This window comes from Nicotiana tabacum, chromosome 8 (assembly GCF_000715075.1).
Source record: "Nicotiana tabacum cultivar K326 chromosome 8, ASM71507v2, whole genome shotgun sequence".
NCBI lineage: Eukaryota > Viridiplantae > Streptophyta > Magnoliopsida > Solanales > Solanaceae > Nicotiana > Nicotiana tabacum.
In genome coordinates this window covers 209,505,774-209,523,632 of record NC_134087.1, presented here as the reverse complement: position 1 = coordinate 209,523,632, position 17,859 = coordinate 209,505,774, and the positions used below count along the sequence as shown (strand labels likewise).

The 17,859-nt window shown below is 36.2% G+C and overlaps 1 protein-coding gene across 1 annotated transcript; it reads left to right on the top strand.

The window, feature by feature from the left end:
- Positions 1-1,706: 1,706 nt before the first annotated feature.
- On the top strand, positions 1,707-17,637 carry LOC107810729 (uncharacterized). The gene is made up of 15 exons (XM_016635540.2): positions 1,707-1,945; positions 3,274-3,447; positions 4,022-4,073; positions 4,181-4,288; positions 7,735-7,819; positions 8,376-8,430; positions 8,545-8,916; positions 11,158-11,217; positions 12,873-12,971; positions 13,049-13,159; positions 13,849-13,920; positions 14,121-14,237; positions 15,066-15,215; positions 16,180-16,280; positions 17,163-17,637. The coding sequence occupies exons 1-15, from the start codon at positions 1,883-1,885 to the stop codon at positions 17,491-17,493; spliced, it is 1,950 nt and encodes a 649-aa protein (XP_016491026.2). The 5' UTR covers positions 1,707-1,882; the 3' UTR covers positions 17,494-17,637.
- Positions 17,638-17,859: the final 222 nt, after the last annotated feature.

Below are 17,859 nucleotides of genomic sequence, written 5' to 3'. Positions count from 1 at the left end.
CACTTTTCTTGATAAGGGCACTTTGTAAAGAATTGACTAAGAAGAATATACAAATATTGTCTTCTTCACTGACTACTTGGCTCAACATACGTTATTCATTCTTTGTTTGCTAGATCTAAAGATTCCTTATCCATCCTCACTGTCCATTATTCCACGTTGCTGTCGTAAGAAAGAATCACCCAAGTCATCTAACATTTGGGTGATAGATTCCTTCTTATTACATTTATTGTCATCATCTACATTTACCGTATGTTCATGTTATAATATTTATTGATAATCATTGAGTATACATCCGTTATTTAATATTCTCAAATGCTGATCATCCCATCAATGTTCCCTAATATTAGATCTAGAATTTATTATATTTAACTAAAATTCACCCTTTATTTCACCTTTAATTAATTTAACAAAAAACTTAACACTTTTTGGTCAAACAATAGTCTCATTCATTTACTAAGAGTGGTAACTTCTTAAAAAACATAGTAATACTTATCAACTTCACATTTAGCAAATACTGAATTCTCCAATTTGCTGCGATTTTGCTATAGAGGCCTCGGTTTCTGCTTTCAATTGTGGATTTTAGAAAGGATAAATCTCCAGAATTTGAGTAATCTATGGTCACTAGAAATAACAATTTGTGTACAACTTAACTACATATAAGTTCAAGTCTTGTAATTATCCATAAATTGAAATAATATTTCTTATTACAATAACAACAATAACAACAATCCAGTAAAATTGTATTTCTTAAATTTCAATTTATCACCACATAACACTCATTTATCTTTAAATACATTAATTATGAAAGTTAAAGTCAAATTTATATTTTGACTAGGGGTGTTCATGGTTCGGTTTGGATCGGTTTTTACTAAAAAGAAACCAAACCAAGTAAGTCTCGGTTTTTCAAATATTAGAACGAAACCAAACCAATTAAGTCGGTTTTTTCTCGATTCGGTTTATGTCGGTTTTGGTCGGTTTTTTCTTAAATATACGATATACACTACCAAAAACATATTCCGGCGACCACATTTTCAATGTAATACTATCAAATCAATTGCCCTAATTTGGGAAATCTATTATTTACTAAAATATATTGATAATTGAATCAAATAGTGATGAATAATTTGAGGACTCAATTAAAAATATATTTTTTTAACATGAAATGAATTCTTACACTTACCAAAAGAAAACTACCAATCAAACTAGAATATAAAGGTAAAAAATTGTACCAAAAGTGCAAACGATTAACATTCACCATAAAATTTTTGAAACTTTGTATAAAAATATACATATATATAGGTGTAATAATAAATTTGAAATAGCTACTCCTATAATCGGTTTGGTTCGTTTTTTTTTTATTTAACCAAACCAAACCAAATTTGATAGGTTTTTAAAATTCAAAACCAAAACCAAACCAAAAAGTATCGGCTTTTTTGATCGGTTTGATTTGATTTTCGGTTTGGTTCGATTTTTCAGGTTTTTATGAACACCCCTAATTTTGACTATGACGCGAACTATATTTTGCTTCGAATTTTCCCAAAAAGAAAAATATACATTATACGACTAATGAATATATGTAAATCACTAAAGATTGTGGAAACACAGCCGTGCGTCGAATTAATCCAACTTTATCCTTAATCCTAAAGCAGAATCGGATTAATCTAATCTAAAGTGGGTATTTAATACCCGATAAAAAAGAAATATATAAATTTTCGTTCACACAAGTCCTGCGGGAAAACGAAAACCGTCACCTGCTCATTCTCACCTTTTCCTTCGTCTCTAAGACAAACTTTCTACTTCAACATACCCCCCCCCCCCCCAAACACAGGAAAAGCTCCCCCCACCCCTCACTCAGCCAAAACCTCCATTAAATTCACCGGCGATGCATGAAATTGACATACACGATCTCTCCGACGACGCCGATTACGCTGCTTCTATTCAGCAAGTAAGCAATTCACAATTCGCAATTTGCAAATCATGTTTATCTCATCGCTATGTTCGAATCGTATAATTAGTACTTTACATTGCTTTATTTACGTATGTGTGCATTAATTGATTTTATGTTGAGCATTTTATTTGATTAATTGCATATTTTGTGATTATTTTTAGGTGTATTGTGTTTAACTGCTGATTGTTCTGTGTATTTTTTTCTCATCATTATATTCAAATTGTTAGATTAGTATTTTACTATGTTTATTTACGTATTTGTGCATTAATTGATTTTATGTTGAGCACCTTCTTTGATTACTTGCGAATTTTTGTGTGTGATTATTTTGAGCTTGAATTAAACTTGATTATTGAGGACTTATGATGAACTGTGTTTAACTGCTCATAATTACTGTACATTCGGATAAGTTAAATTTGTGCATATGCTGTGTAATTTGTATAGTTTTATTACTCTATGATAATTAAGCAGGCTGTCCATACAATTACTACCTTAATCATTTTTTATAACCAATAGATCTCTGCGGGCACACGAGTTTCACCAAAGTTGTTGGATATTGTCTGCGGCAAGATTCAAATTCGCGACGAGCACCTAAACCACACATTATACACTATGTTCTTACCATTAGACCAAAGCGCTGGGGACATTACGATACCTTAGTAATAGCAGTTTGATTATTTGTTAGCACCCAATTTAGCAAGCTGTCCATAGCATTACTATACCTACCTTAATCATTGCGGTTTGGTTATTTGACAACACCAGTTAGCTTCCATGTGTTGAGAAGCTCTTAGCCAAAAGAGCCTACGAGTTCTATTAGTAACTGGCCATTTGGATCCTTTGGAACAACTATCAATTTAATAGATTGCGGAGAGGCCCTAATGACTATCGATGGAACCTATATATTGTGCTAGCTGTACCTACCATATTTTTTCAGATCAATATCAACAATGCAGTTCATCCAGCGTTCACTTAATATGAATCATGGAGCTTTGACAGACTAAATGTTGAATTGAACCTTACCAGTTTCTGCCGGTGGTTATACTTATTTTTGTACTTGGTAATTTATTTTCCATTTGCTTTTTCAATTAAGAAATGAAAGAGAGCAGATAAGATTCTCCCAGCTCATTCTGATTTCTGAAGGATCTAATAATTTAATTATGCACGGCTGTTTTACGTCTCTAGCATGACCACTTGATCGCGTGTGGAGGGGAAATGGGATTTTTTGTTTGATATATTCCGATTAGTAATTTAAAATGATCCTTCAAAAAAATATAAATATGAAATGACGAATTGAATTTGGTTTCTGTTGTCTGTGGATGAGCTTTCAGGGTTCATCAAGTATGAATAGGAGTGATAGCAGTAAGCAGAGTTCATCAGGTGAACAAGAAGGTGCTGAAATAGTATATTTGAAAGATAACGTGGCAATTCATCCGACTCAGTATGCTTCAGAGAGGATCAGTGGTCGACTAAAGCTGATCAAGCAAGGAGGTTCTCTGTTTATGGTATACATCTACTTTATGTTTGTGGAGGGAGAGTAGGTTTACAACTGGTTCAACTCTCATTTAGGCGAACTTGCTTTTTGATAGTTTTGAGGGAGAAACAAAGTTTCACTTTTGATGCATAACCATAGGAGGTTATATGGATGTTGTCAGGTCACTGTTTATGTGCCACAAACTGAAAAATGAGGGATATGGTCCATATTCCATCCTAAATAACATGGAGATGGATGTGAGAATAGTTCTTAAATGGTCAAATTTTCATTGCTATGAAATCATGTCCTTGTGCTTTGCTTCTTATATAGGGCAGCCGGGTGCACTAAGCTCCCGCTATGCGCAGGGTCTTGAGAAGGGCAGCCCGGTGCACTAAGCTCCGGCTATGTTTCCTTGTGCTTTGCTTCTTATATATAGTGATGTAAAGAGCTGGGTTCTTAAATTCTTGATGTAATTACAAAGCAAAGCGTTGCTGTCACATAAAACAAGGAGGAAGGGAGAGGGGTTGTCTCTAACATTTGTAGCACATATTAAATTTTTGGTTCTACCCTCTGATTGTGCAATTGAATTGTTTTTGCTGTGACAGACTTGGATTCCATATAAAGGGCAAAGCTCGAGTGCAAGGTTGTCTGAAAAAGGTGGGGGTCAATTATCTGTACTGTGACTCAGAGGAAAGAGCAGCTGCCTGCAGCTAATTTTCCATGGGTTGTTGTGTAATGGTTGTTCTTTATATATCTTGGTGCAGATAAGAGTCTTTATACTATACGAGCAGTTCCATTCTCGGATGTTAGGTCGATTCGCAGACACACTCCCACCCTGGGATGGCAATATGTTATTGTAGTTTTATCATCAGGTATTTAGCTGTGCTGTATTTCATTAGTGCCTTTTTCATAGTAGCAAATGTGAAGTGCTGTTTTGATAGATTAGTTCGAGTTGTCACCCTTAATCTCTTTTGGACATGTATAACCTTCCAAGTTAAAATGTTAATGTGCAATTACTCCTTGCAGAGTTCAAAGTTGCTTAATCTAGTGCTATATGTTTCCTTGACTGATTTTTTTGTATATCTTGAGAATCTAGCAAGTGGGAAGTCGGATGTGTATCTTGAAGTTATATGTATGCTCTCTCCCTGCATGATTAAGCCTCTTTAAATTTTATAATTTTGTTCATTAGATCTAGGGATTCTCCAGCACAATCTCTTAAATTTCACTATTTTGATATCATGGCAATGTTATAATTCACTGAGCATGAACTAGGTGGTAGCCTAAGACAAATCTATGGTAAATCAAATTGGTCCTCGGTATGTGGATAGCTTTTGTTTTTATGCTGCACACTGGAAACTCAGTATGCAACCTGAACCTAAAAACTAACCTGCCCTGAGTGAGGATATCTTTTTATATATTTCTAGGCTAAAGTTTATTTTTGTTATATTTAGACGTTTCTCTTTTTTGACATACATAACTATACATTATGATGGGTTAATTAGTTAATGTGAAAAGAAGCTTGTAATATTTCTGCTGTCCCATATTTGAAAACTGAAAAGGTGAACATAAGGGAATTTCCCCTACCAAGTTAAGTGAGTAGCAACAAGAAACCCCACTGTTAGCCCCACTAGCTTGACAACCTATAGACTGCTGGATTAGCTGTCCAAAACATATCTGAACAGAGTATCCCTGTAACAGGAAATGGGAGTGGAATTAAGCAGACAGAAGAAAAAAGACAAACCAAGAAATAAGTATTTTTTTTTGTTGGAGGGCTAAAGTTTTAAGATTTCTCTATTCTTTTTTAAATAAATTTTGGTGTCAATTGGAAATGTTTTCTTTCTTGTATTTTTTCAGCTCTTGTATGCAAAATAAACATGTAGAAGGAAACTGTTAGATAGTTATTATGTATACTGTCCCACATCTCGAAATAGATGTCTAGTTCTGTGTAAACAATGTATATAAATAGGTTTATTGTAAGACACTTTAGTTAATATAATATTAATATAATTTTCCGTGTCATTATTTCTAACAGAAACTTTCACTGTCTTATTTGTCATTTCTGGCCTATGCAAACTCAAATCTTAGGAGGGGGAGAATAGTGAGGACGATGGATTGATTAAACTGGATAGTGAAAGGCTACTCACGGAAAATCTTGCAACAACATGCCCAATCTATTCCATAAGTGGGGTCTGGGGAGGGTAGTGTGTACGTAGACCTTACCCCCCTACCTTGGTAGAGAGGTTGTTTCCGAAAGACCCCGGCTCACGTAAGCACAGTAAACAATAGTAAAGAAATGCAATATATAAACAGAAAAAATAAAAAGGAAAAAAAATTTATAGGAAGGAAACATGAGCAATATCTATAGTTAAACAAAATGAACCAGAAGCATTATCAGGTAATAATATGCAAAGAATATGCTATACTACCGACTAACCTTCTACCCTAATCTTCGACCTCCATAACTTCCTTTTTTGATAAGTTAAATAATTTTATTAACAATTGGGGACTAACCCCGTATACAAGCCGTATACCAAAAAAAAGAGAACCTACACCAAAATATAGTTCTCAACAAAAGAGATCCAATCCTCTATACAAATAGGGACCTCATGATTACACAAAAAAAGAAACTAGGAACAAGAAACTACTTTGCAAGTCCACAAAATCTTGTTCCACCCCTTCAAAAGCCCTCCTATTTCTCTCTTTCCATATCACCCACATGATTGCTAAGGGAGCGACACTCCATGCCCTTGGACTTCTCTTTCCGCTGATGTGAACCCAACTATGCAACCGATTAGCCACTTTACAATGCAATAGGAGATGATCTACATCTTCACCCGAGCTTTTGCACATGAAGCACCAACTAACATAGGTGATCCTTCTCTTTCTCAGATTTTCCGTTGTCAAATCGCTCCCCTCGTCGCCAACCACGCAAAGAAACACACCTTTCTTGGTGCTCTGGGAATCCAAATAGAGTAATGAGGGAAAACTTGTTCCTCTCTCACTAATAACCTCTTATAATAGGATTTAACCGTGAATAATCCATCTTTACTCTTCCGCCATCTCCATACCCGATACATTATTCTGTGTATCCAACCTATACAATAACTCAACTAGATTGTGAAATTCTTCCATCTCCCAATCCTGTATGTTCCTCCTAAATCTCAAATCCCAATGAAGCACCCCTCCGTGGGACCTACAAATTTGTTGGACTGTCATCTCTGTGGCAAGATACTCTATATAAGTTAGGGAAAGCTTCCCTCAACTCGTTCTCCCCGCACCACTTATGCACCCAAAAATTAATCAGGCTTCCGTCTCCAACCCTAAAGGAAATATGGCCACTAAAATCTTCCCACCCCTTCATAATACTCCTCCATAAGCCACATCCAAACGGTACTCTAATGTTTCTAGTCCTCCACCCCCTTCCAAGGTCATGTCCTTAGTAAGCTGCAGAAATGCTATATCATGCCTTCGCACCTCTTTATGGGTACCTCCGGGCTCTCCTTCTCACATGCCCGTACTATCTCAGCCTCACTGCCCGCAGCTTATCCTCCAGGGGAGCCACCCCTACCTTATCCCGAATAACCTCATTCCTAATCCTGACTCTCGGTTCTCCTAGTATACCTACACATCCATCTCAACATCCTCATTTCCACTACCTTCAACTTCTGGACATGGGAGTTCTTAACTGGCCAACATTCCGCCCCATATAACATAGACGGTCTAACCACCACTCTTTAGAACTTACCTTTTAAGTCTTAGTGACACCTTCTTATCACACAAGACCCTTATCACACAAGACACCGGAGGCAAGGTATTTGACATTATGGACCAGTTTTGGTTAAAATTTTCTACATATGTTTGTTCGGTTGTAAAAGTAGCTCCATTTTTTCTCTATTGGGCACCAACTGCGTCAACCTATGTACAAAGAAAGTGGAGCAGGCAACAAATTCTTTTTAGTGGTTGGCTATGTATGAAATATCAATTTGAATTAAGTTATTTCTTTTTAACCGTTCTCTGTTGTTTTTGAATGGATTTTACTTTCTTTAGCAACTCTCTCTAATCAACATTATTTTAGAATAGCTTTGGTGATTCTTCTTGTTCCAAGGAAATCATGATGATTGAAGAAGACAATTCTTCTTTGAATTGTATAATGCATATATATGTTTTCTTGATGGATAAATTCTTGTATGCTATCTACCTTATGATATTTCCGCTCAGCTTTTAGTGGATTTTTTGTATTTGTGTTATCATCATATTATCAGTTTGTTGACTGTAACTATTGCATCTTGAGCTTACTTCCTACATCCATCACTTGCAGGACTTGCATTTCCTCCACTTTATTTCTACAATGGTGGTGTCCGGGAATTTCTTGCAACAATTAAGCAACATGCATATCTTGTGAGGTGGACTTATTTGTTCTTTAGTGCATTGGCTTTGTCATTATCATGAATAAGCAATAACACTAGTAAAACCAAATTCACCTCAGCATTCTGTTTGGGGTCAGAGTTCATAAAAATGAGAGTAGAAATTCAAACTAGATAGTTCACAAATGAATTGATGCTTGATGATAAATAACAGTAACCAAAAAAAAAGGAGGATATACGAGTAATTGCAAAGGTTTTGGTTGCAAAGAAAGAGAACATTTCTTGAAGGAATCACGTCTACCTAATTTGATGTGAAAAATGTTCTCCTTTTACTGCCAAGCGGCCATATTTCATCCGATCATTTCTTTTTCCTTTGTTAAAAAAAATACCAGCGACCAATTGTTTCCAGGTTTAAAAGTATATTTGCTGATGCTAGTCTGTCAATAGAATATATTTTCTCATACTGCTAGAAATTGGGATCTCGATTTGTTTTTGTTCCAGTATTTTCTTGTTGCAGCGAACTAGTAGTGGGAGAGATAACTTTTTTGTTAGATAAAGGCCTTTCCTTTTTTACTGATGAGTTGTATGTTTCCAGGTCAGCTGAAGATGCTAATGTATTTCTCGTCAACGACTTTCAAGATCCACTCCAGGTGTGACCAGTGTTGATTAATCAATTGGTTAACCAATTTAAGAGTTTGTGTGAAGAGCTTCATCATTATTCATGAATACTCACTTCTGCTCATACTTTAATTTGCTTTTTACAGAGAACTCTCTCCTCCTTGGAGCTTCCTAGGGCTGTTTCTGTAGCTAACAGTCCATCTTCAGCTGCTGCACCTACTGATGGGGAAACTTTTGATAGAAATTCTGCATATCTTCAAGAAAATGCCAGGCAATGGCAAAAACATAATGATCCTGCTCGAGATTTGTCCATTCAAGTGCTAGAGAAATTTTCTCTTGTGACCAGATTTGCTCGTGAAACAACATCTCAACTTTTTCGTGAAGCTCAGGGAGATGGTTTCATTCCTAATGACAGGAGGAAGCAAGACCAAAAAACAAATGATTATCCTCGCATTGCTGAATCTAATGACGTTCAGAAGTTGCCTGAAGATGTTCAAGTGCCTGCAGATCCCTTGGAGGTGAAAAAACTTGCATATTTTAATCTTTGTTTGTGCATTTATATTATATGGTTAGTCATGTTGTTCACTTACATTATTCCCAGGTTTGCCAGGAGCCTTCTTCATTTCTCATAGAAAACATTAAAACTCCTACTAGGGATAATTGTGGGACTTAGAGAACCTTATTTTGATAAAGTGGGACTCAGAGAACCTTAGAACTCCTACTATGTACATTATTACAAACTTTTGAGTATTGGAGTGGAACAGGGCCATCTGGAGCATAATGGGCAAAGAGGATTCATATGGCTGTCGGATAATCAGTTTCGCATTGAGGCTTAGTGCTGTCATAGCGTTGTTGTATTCGGTGATTTTCTTAGAAAAGGTCATCTTTTTCTCAAAATGGTAAAAGCTGGTTCCACGCAAGAACTAATTACCTGAAATCAGTTTGCTTAATATTATGAGTCGGTATGCCTTTTAAATGTCCCATCAGTTAAGTCATTGAGTATCCTCAGTATCTGTGACAAGTCTTAGTGTACATTATAGCGGTATGGGAAGGATGAAACATTTGATAATAAGATAATTTTACTTCACTCCTTATTTATCAGAAAAAGAGTTCAAATTCAGTCCTTTGACTTTTGTGTTTACCTTGAGTGATATAACTTCCTTCAAAATTAATCGTAACTTTTTCCTAAACCAACCATAGTGATAGATCTTTTGTTTTCCTTGATGTTCTAGAATGTGGGGTGCGGGCACACTAAGCTGGATAAGATTAGGAATGAAGATATTCGGGAGAGGGTGGGCGTGGCTCCCATGGACGATAAGATGCGGGAAACGAGGCTTAGATGGTTCGGACAAGTACGAAGGAGGAGTCTAGATGCCCCGGTAGGAGGTGTGAGCGGTTGACTTTGGAGGCCTAAGAAGTGGTAGAGGGCGGCCTAAGAAGTATTGGGGCGAGGTGATCAGGCAGGACATGGCGCAATTTCAGATTTCCGAGGACATGGCCCTTGATAGGGAGGTGTGGACGTCGAGCATTAGGGTTGTAGGTTAGAGGGTAGTCGAGCGTTTTTCCTCGTTGTACCGGCCAGTCTGATAGTGTTTTGTCTAGGACTGCTAGGTTTTTGTTTCATCACACTATTTTTTATTTTATTTTTAACTTTTTATTATTATCATTATTATTGCCCTTCCACTTATTTGCTGTCTCTTACGATGCTGATATTATTTGTCTGGTTTCTGTTGTTGTTACGGATCTTTTGTCTCTGAGCCGAGGGTCTCTTGGAAACAGCCTCTCTACCCCTCCGGGATAGGGGTAAGATCTGTGTACACTCTACCCTTCCCAGACCCCACTAGTGGGATTTTTACTGGGGGTGGTTGTTGTTCTAGAATGTGTGTTAGCCTCTAGGTCATATAGAGATGGATGAAGTATTTGACATGTTTTCTTGTTTACTGATGAAAAATGTATAAGAAATGCTTTCCGTTCAGTGGTGTTCCCTTGCCAATAGTTGGACTTGTAGTGATATCTAAGAAGTAAATTTTTTATCAGTGAGAAATTATTTTATTAAATAGCAAACACTAACTATGTGCTTTGGTTTTACAGACGAAAGTATTTATGTTCTTTCCTAGTTTTAATGAAAGCTAGCTTATTAACAGCCTCCTCAATATACTCATTGCACCAGAAAGACAACCAGTGCTAGGAACTTACATATCCTACTGATTGACTCTGATTTGCTTTAAAAACACCTAAAATTTCCGTCTCTTCACAAGGTCAAACCAAATAATCTAATAACTTTTATGCTTGAGAATAGTATTTTAAATTATAATTTATAAGCTTCTTATAAATAATGATAATAATACTGCTTTATCCAAAAAATAATAACAATATATTATTATTATTATTATTATTATTATTGTTGTTATTATTATTATTATTATTATTATTATTATTATTATTATTATTATTATTATTATTATTATTATTATTATTATTATTATTATTAAGCTACCAACAGTATGAATCATACTAGCAAGGATGGGGATCAGGGTAGCTCACATGGTGGGATGCCCAAACTTTCACCATGTAGGTGGGGATTCGATTCTCCATAGAGTATTCCCTCCCCCATTTCCCCCTTCCCCTCCCCCTATGGGAAAAATAGAGTAGCTTGAGTTATTTCTGGACTTCTAATCTCCTTCTTTTTCTATTTCTAAAAGTTATAATTGCATTAGTCCTCTTTCTGCGTTTGATCTATGCCAGTTTTTCTTCCGCAGTTTGACAAATTGTCACTAGTATGGGGAAAACCACGGCAGCCTCCGCTGGGAACAGAAGAGGTAGAAGGCTATCTTTTTTGCACTTGTAAAATGCTAGTACAATGGCTATTAGGCCCAAGCAAATGTTTCGACATTCATTTCATGTCTATCTCATTTTATTCGATTTGTCATAATAACTTGTGCATGTGCCATGAAGCCAGCTAAATTCATTGAGTTTTAAGCAGACTGTTGCACAAGCTGTTAACTCTGTCATAGATTCTCAATTTTTTTCATCATAGCATGCAGATGTCCAGATCTGTGACAGATCCCAGCGTCTCACCAATTTTCCACTTGCACATCTTTTTTAATTTTAACCATTGTATTAGAAGAAATTCCTACTTGGTCGAGAAGTAGCATTTGTAAACCACCTATCTCTGTCTTTTTTCTATTTATCATGTAGAAACTTTCTTTGCGTAAACAAGAAATTCTCTCTGTTTTAAATTAGTTATATCTTCTGGATTCCCATGAATTCTCCATTGAAGGCGTGATATTGCTAAACTGATGATTTCTATGGTGCTTCTTACAGCGAATGTTTTTCAAAGATAGAATGTTACAACTCTAAATATCAGGCCATTTTAGCTGAACAGTATTGAGATATTATGTCACTAATAAAAAAGGGGATTGTGTCTGTAAGAAATCAATTTAATGACTCGCTTTGCGATCCAACTTTTGAACTCTTATGACATTTGATGTCATTGGTAAAGACTAAGCTATCTTAGAACTTGAACTAGTCTTGCAAGACTGCATCTATAAAAAGTTTTTTGGAGGTAGTGCTATCCATGTTCAAAGCTAGTCTTCTCAAATACTTTTAATTACTTCCTCCGTTTCAATTTATGTGAACCTGTTTGACTGGGCACGGAGTTTAAGAAAAAATGAAGACTTTTGGAATTTGTGGTCCTAAACAAGTTAAAAAGGGGCCCAGAGTATTTGTGTGGTTATAAAAGCTTCTCATTAAGGGTAGAAGTGTAAGTTTAAGCTAAATTGTTTCCAAATTTAGAAAGATGTCATTCTTTTTGGAACGGACCAAAAAGGAAATGGGTTCACATAAACTGGAACAGAGGGAGTAGTAATTTTGAGATCTATGTGTTTTAGTTTTGGCTTGTGACCTTTTGAAATGCAAGATGTAAAACATATTGGTTCTTGTGATTTTGCTGTTGAGATTCTTTAGTTCTTTTAACTTTCGATACTGTTATTTATATATGTGTGTGTGTATATATGTTGTTGTATGTGTATTATTTGCACCACAAATCTTTCCCGGGAAAAACAGCTTGGGTAAATCTTAATGCATCTGTAAGTTTAAATAAAATCTTTTAATGTCTAATAAATTGTCATTCAGTGAGAGTATTTATTATCATAGAGCAATAGTCTTTATCAGAATTAGAGAGTCAAGTCTATATGATCCATTTTCACGATTAGCATTCAGTAGAGCAGATATATGTCCAATACAATTCTATCTCACTGTGTGTTATTTCCTTTGCATGATTATCTGAGAATGCTAATCCATTGGCAAGGCTTGCCTTGCTCTTTTGTCAAATACTGCACATCTGGTGTGTCTTCAACGACATCTATATTTGTAAATTTGCATGGATTATAACAAATTGTGGGTTTTTGCCATGTTGGCCTATTGTTTTTATTGCATTCACAACTAAGTTCCTCGTGTTTTACTCCTTATACAGTGGTCCACTTTCCTGGATTGTGAAGGTAGAGTCACAGACTCGGAAGCAGTAAGAAAGAGGATATTTTACGGAGGAGTCGAACAAGGTCTACGTAAAGAGGTCTGTCCTTGTACAGGTCAACCCAACTCTGCGTCCGTCTCTATGAGCATGAATATATTTATATGTCCTTATGGCAGGTGTGGCGATTTCTATTGGGATATCATTCATATGATTCAACTTATGCGGAGAGGGAATACCTTGTGTCTGTCAGAAAGTCGGAATACGAAACGATAAAAAACCAGTGGAAGGTTTGTCATATTCTCACCTTGGGGGAGGGGGGGGGGTTCAAAAGTAAAATGGTCCTGATTCCTTATTTACTCAATCTTTGTAAATGTTTTCCTTCAATTAGTAAAATGCTATTGCTTGGAACATATGAGTAAGTGATAGTTTAAATTTTAGATCACATGGTGCAATAAGATCCTTTTCTTCTTACATTTGTTTTGATGCTCTTGTAAGTTTAATGTCTCTGACACTTGCCTATTTGATATTTGGGGGTTCGTCTTACATTTTGCAAAAATACAGATTGCTTATTGATAATGATTTCCATGTTGATGCTGCCATAACATGGTTTACTAATGGATATAGTGATTGATCATAGTTAATTAAGAATGGAAAAAAATTATAAGTGTTCCGGGAGATTAAACAACTTTCTGTTACTTTTCTTATGGGAGACTCCAAACAGATCATCGAGGAGCTTGGAAAAAGTTGATTCTCCGGAACTTTGTTCCGGGAGTTATTCAATAATGTGAAATACTAGTTTCATGTAAAGGATTAAATGAATTAAATCTTTTATCTTTTAGATATGATTTTTCATGTGGGAAGTATATCCCTATGTTTTCCTATTGTCCAGAAGGACGAAAGACAAGAAAGTCTCTCTGAGATATTTTCTTGCTAAAAATGTAGTTTAAATCTGATTTGCGCGACCTTTTCTCTGCAGAGCATCTCTAAGGAGCAGGCTAGAAGATTTACAAAATTTCGAGAGAGGAAAGGCCTTATTGAAAAAGATGTGGTATGTGTCAAATTTATCTATTTTCACGGGCCTGTAAATGTTTTTTGTTTGAGAACCAAGATGCTTTTTTCATCCTTGCAATTTGTAATCAGTGATACTACTAAAACTACTATTATTGGTTATTATATGTTTATTATAAGGGGATAAACTGATATTATATTCTTCTTTCTTCCATTGTTCTTTCTTATTTGATCTGCAAGGTGAGGACTGATCGGTCAATTTCATTCTATGATGAGGATGACAGCCCAAACATTAAGTGTTTGCGTGATATACTGCTGACTTACTCATTCTACAACTTTGATTTGGGTTACTGTCAGGTAACATCTTCCTATAAGCTTAATTGTGCGTTTCTTTGCTGATCAATACGTTCACACATTGTTTTCCAAACAATTTGATCATATGTGACGTCTCTGCTGCATACATGTTTTTGAATTTCTGGCATTGAAATCCTTCTGGTCTGTTGCTACCCTTTTCTTTCTCCCTTTTCTCTCTTGATCGGTTTGTAGCCAATATAGGATGACTTGAGCTTGAACATTGGCTATTTGTTGGTTACACCCAGTCCAAGGTTATGATATCAACTTTGTCCAGACATCATGAGTAGATATGGGAGAATAACTTAGTAAAATGAAACAACAGAACTAGAAAGTTCTAATTTCTTTTTCTACTCTATTCTAACTTCTGAAAATTTTACATTAAACTGGAGAATTTTCTTAGTCAGAAGATTTACAAACTATAAATTTTCTCCTCAAGAATGCGTTAAGTTTAAATATTATAGGGTTTTGCCATAACGAAGCAGCAAAATATATATGTCATTTCTTGCAAGTCTATTAGTTACCACTGAAATTTCATGATAGTTGACCTTTGCAACCATTTTATCATGGTAAGATACAACCTTTCAGATTCTATGTAATGTATATTACTTGTCCTAACTGATATTAACAAGCTTGTCTTATTGATGGTTATTTGATTTTCTCATCTTCCCAAAAATCAATTCGTTGGTGTGATATTGGTGAAGATAGCATACTCTATCCTATTGTGGAAGCCCTTTTTGCTCAAATATTCTCTGTGCAGCTTAATGCCTCTTCCTTTTCTTTCTTAGTTTCTCACTGATTGATAAACAAACATCTTATTCTCTCGAGTTGCAGGGTATGAGTGATCTCCTTTCACCAATATTATATGTCATGGAAGATGAATCAGAATCATTTTGGTGCTTTGTGGCATTGATGGAACGACTGGGGCCGAACTTTAACCGTGACCAAAATGGAATGCACTCTCAGCTTTTTGCATTATCAAAGGTTCTTTCCCTCACACTCTCTCTTACTCACTCACACTCTCTTCCCCTCCCTGCTCTCTTGTTTCCAGTTCCTAAAACCCCCAATGGGTGGGATCTCCAACTTTACGAGAAGGTTCTAGCATCAGCATTTACCTCCCAGTGAACCCCAAAGAGATAGTGCACTTAACCAGAGATCTATTGTAAGGGTACAGTGCAAGAGACTGTCATGTCTGCCCAAATTCAGAAGTTTATGTCCTAACCGTGTTTTGTTCTCTCTTTCCTTGTCTCTGTAATAATTGTTTCGAAAGAGTAAACTGATACAGGAGTAGTCGGCATGTGTTTATGTCCCAAGCGTGTCCGAGAAAGCCATGGAAAAAGATAAAGTACTGATAATTCCTAGGTAATAGGATTTGACTGAGGTCTCTTAGGTGTTACCCCTGGACTTCGACTATGCTCCTTTCTTAGTTGTGAAATAGCACGTGCCTTTAAAAATTGGGGTTTATTGCAATAAAGAATTATTGAGTTTTGGGTGTCAAATGAAGGATTAGCTTGATTGGTCTTTTAACCGATAAAGAAATGGACCTTGGGCCTAACTCAACCCCAAAAGCTAGCTCAAAGGGTGAGGACTGCTCAAGCCATATAAAGAGACCAAGTCAATCCCTTAGCCGATGTGGGAGACTCAACACTAACATGCTTCCTGTCTAAGAAGGCCTAACCTTTGTTGATACACATTCATTGGCTTTATATATCTGTGCGCGCCTGTTTATCTTGAGCTGGTAGGAACTGGTTGTTCAGCAAGTGACTTCATAAAAAAAAAATTGGTTGTTCAGCAAGTGAATAGTCCCATGCCATCACCAGTTCATCCTGGTTTCCATCCCTTCTGATTCTTTCCAGCTGTGTTAGCTTCTTCTTTTGTATTATACACTTTGCGCTGATAAATATTTGCTTTCCTACAGAAAGTTAATGTTTTTACTGTGCTTGTGCAGTTGGTGGAATTGTTAGACAGCCCTCTGCATAATTACTTCAAACAGAAGGACTGCTTGAATTATTTCTTCTGCTTCCGCTGGGTTCTTATACAATTCAAAAGGCAAGCTACATACTCGTTTTCATCTTCCTTTTTTCCTTTTGCATATATTTCTAATCTCCATTTTCAATCTTATATTTGAAATGTTTCTGCTCAAAAGAATCTTATTTGGACTGTTCCATATGATTAAGTGGAAATCACAAAGAACTTTAGCTGCCCTTTGATGTTGTTAGTCCCATCTCTTGTACTAGCTTCCTGCCCCTTTCTTTCAGTGTGCATGCCACTTTTGTATTTCCCTTTGTCTTACTATGTTTTTCCATTGACCCTCAGACAGTTAATTGGTCCTGGGACCTGAAGTAAAAAATTTCTTTCCCTATCTTGTTCGCCTGAATGCACTTCTGATACCTTAATCCTGCCCATTTTCTAGATGTCCTGGGCCTACCTAAAGTTTATTTCATCTCATGTCTGCATACTCATATGAGTCCTGCACATTCATAAAGCTAAATGCATGAAGGGAACAGCTAATCCTGTTCCTTCATTAGGGAAAAACGTGTGGGTTATCAAAATGCTACCATGTCAGCACTATATATCTTGGATATTAGTCAAGATACTCACAAACAGGCATGAATCCAAATTAACTTGCTTACAACCCATGTCAGCACTTTCGTAACAAAGGGACATGGTTTCCTGTTTCATATGTACACTAACATTTTATGGATGTGCATCCTTTTCTCCCTTAGCATCCTTCTCCGTGGGGAGAAAAGAATGAAAGTTACCGTTGTGTTTCTTCTAGTTTCTTCAGCGCGGTTCACTTTTCTCAAATCCTGTACTGCTTTCTTTAGTGTCAGCCTGGGGTGCCACTAAATATATGCTCCAATTTGCTGCTTCAATTCGTTTTTCTGTATTTGTTTAGTTCATTTGTTTGTTGATTCTTGTCTTTTGTAGGGAGTTTGAATTTGAGAAAACAATGCGGTTGTGGGAGGTATTATGGACTCACTATAGGAGTGAGCACCTTCATCTGTATGTTTGTGTCGCAATTCTGAAAAGATATCGCAGCAAAATAATAAGAGAGGAGATGGATTTCGACACGCTATTGAAATTTATCAATGAGCTGAGTGGCCATATTGACCTGGATGCTATTCTCAGGGATGCAGAGGCTTTGTGTATATGTGCTGGTGAGAATGGTGAATCTTGCATACCTCCCGGAACTCCACCTTCATTACCACTTGACGATGCTTCAATGTACTATCAACAGGATGATGATGATGTTCTATAATTTCTTCTTAGGCTGTAAAATTTCTTAGTTCGATAAATGACCTTCACGATCAACGGTATTTTTCCATGTGCATATAATGAATTCATGTAAAGAGGACGAAGCAGATTTTTGCTAGCAATCTCTTCCACGTCAGTTCTTTTACTATATTTTCTTGTCTCTGTTGTAATGCTTCAGCTTTTATGTTGGTAACACCCTCGTCCAACAACAGATAAAAAGAGCCAAGAAAGGGTAAAATACAAAATTGGCCGGTCGACTGAAATTAATGGCATTCGCTGGTCGAAAAGTGTATAAATATGTATATTTTGTGTATAATACACCTTTTATATATATATATATATATATATAGTCGACTATTATTTTGAAAGT

Coding starts and splice junctions, on each gene's coding strand:
- LOC107810729 (XM_016635540.2), top strand. CDS start 1,883: ATGCATGAAATTGACATACACGATCTCTCCGACGACGCCGATTACGCT. Junction 11,218..12,872: donor CTCCGCTGGGAACAGAAGAG/GTAGAAGGCTAT, acceptor CTCCTTATACAG/TGGTCCACTTTCCTGGATTG. Junction 13,921..14,120: donor GCCTTATTGAAAAAGATGTG/GTATGTGTCAAA, acceptor TTGATCTGCAAG/GTGAGGACTGATCGGTCAAT.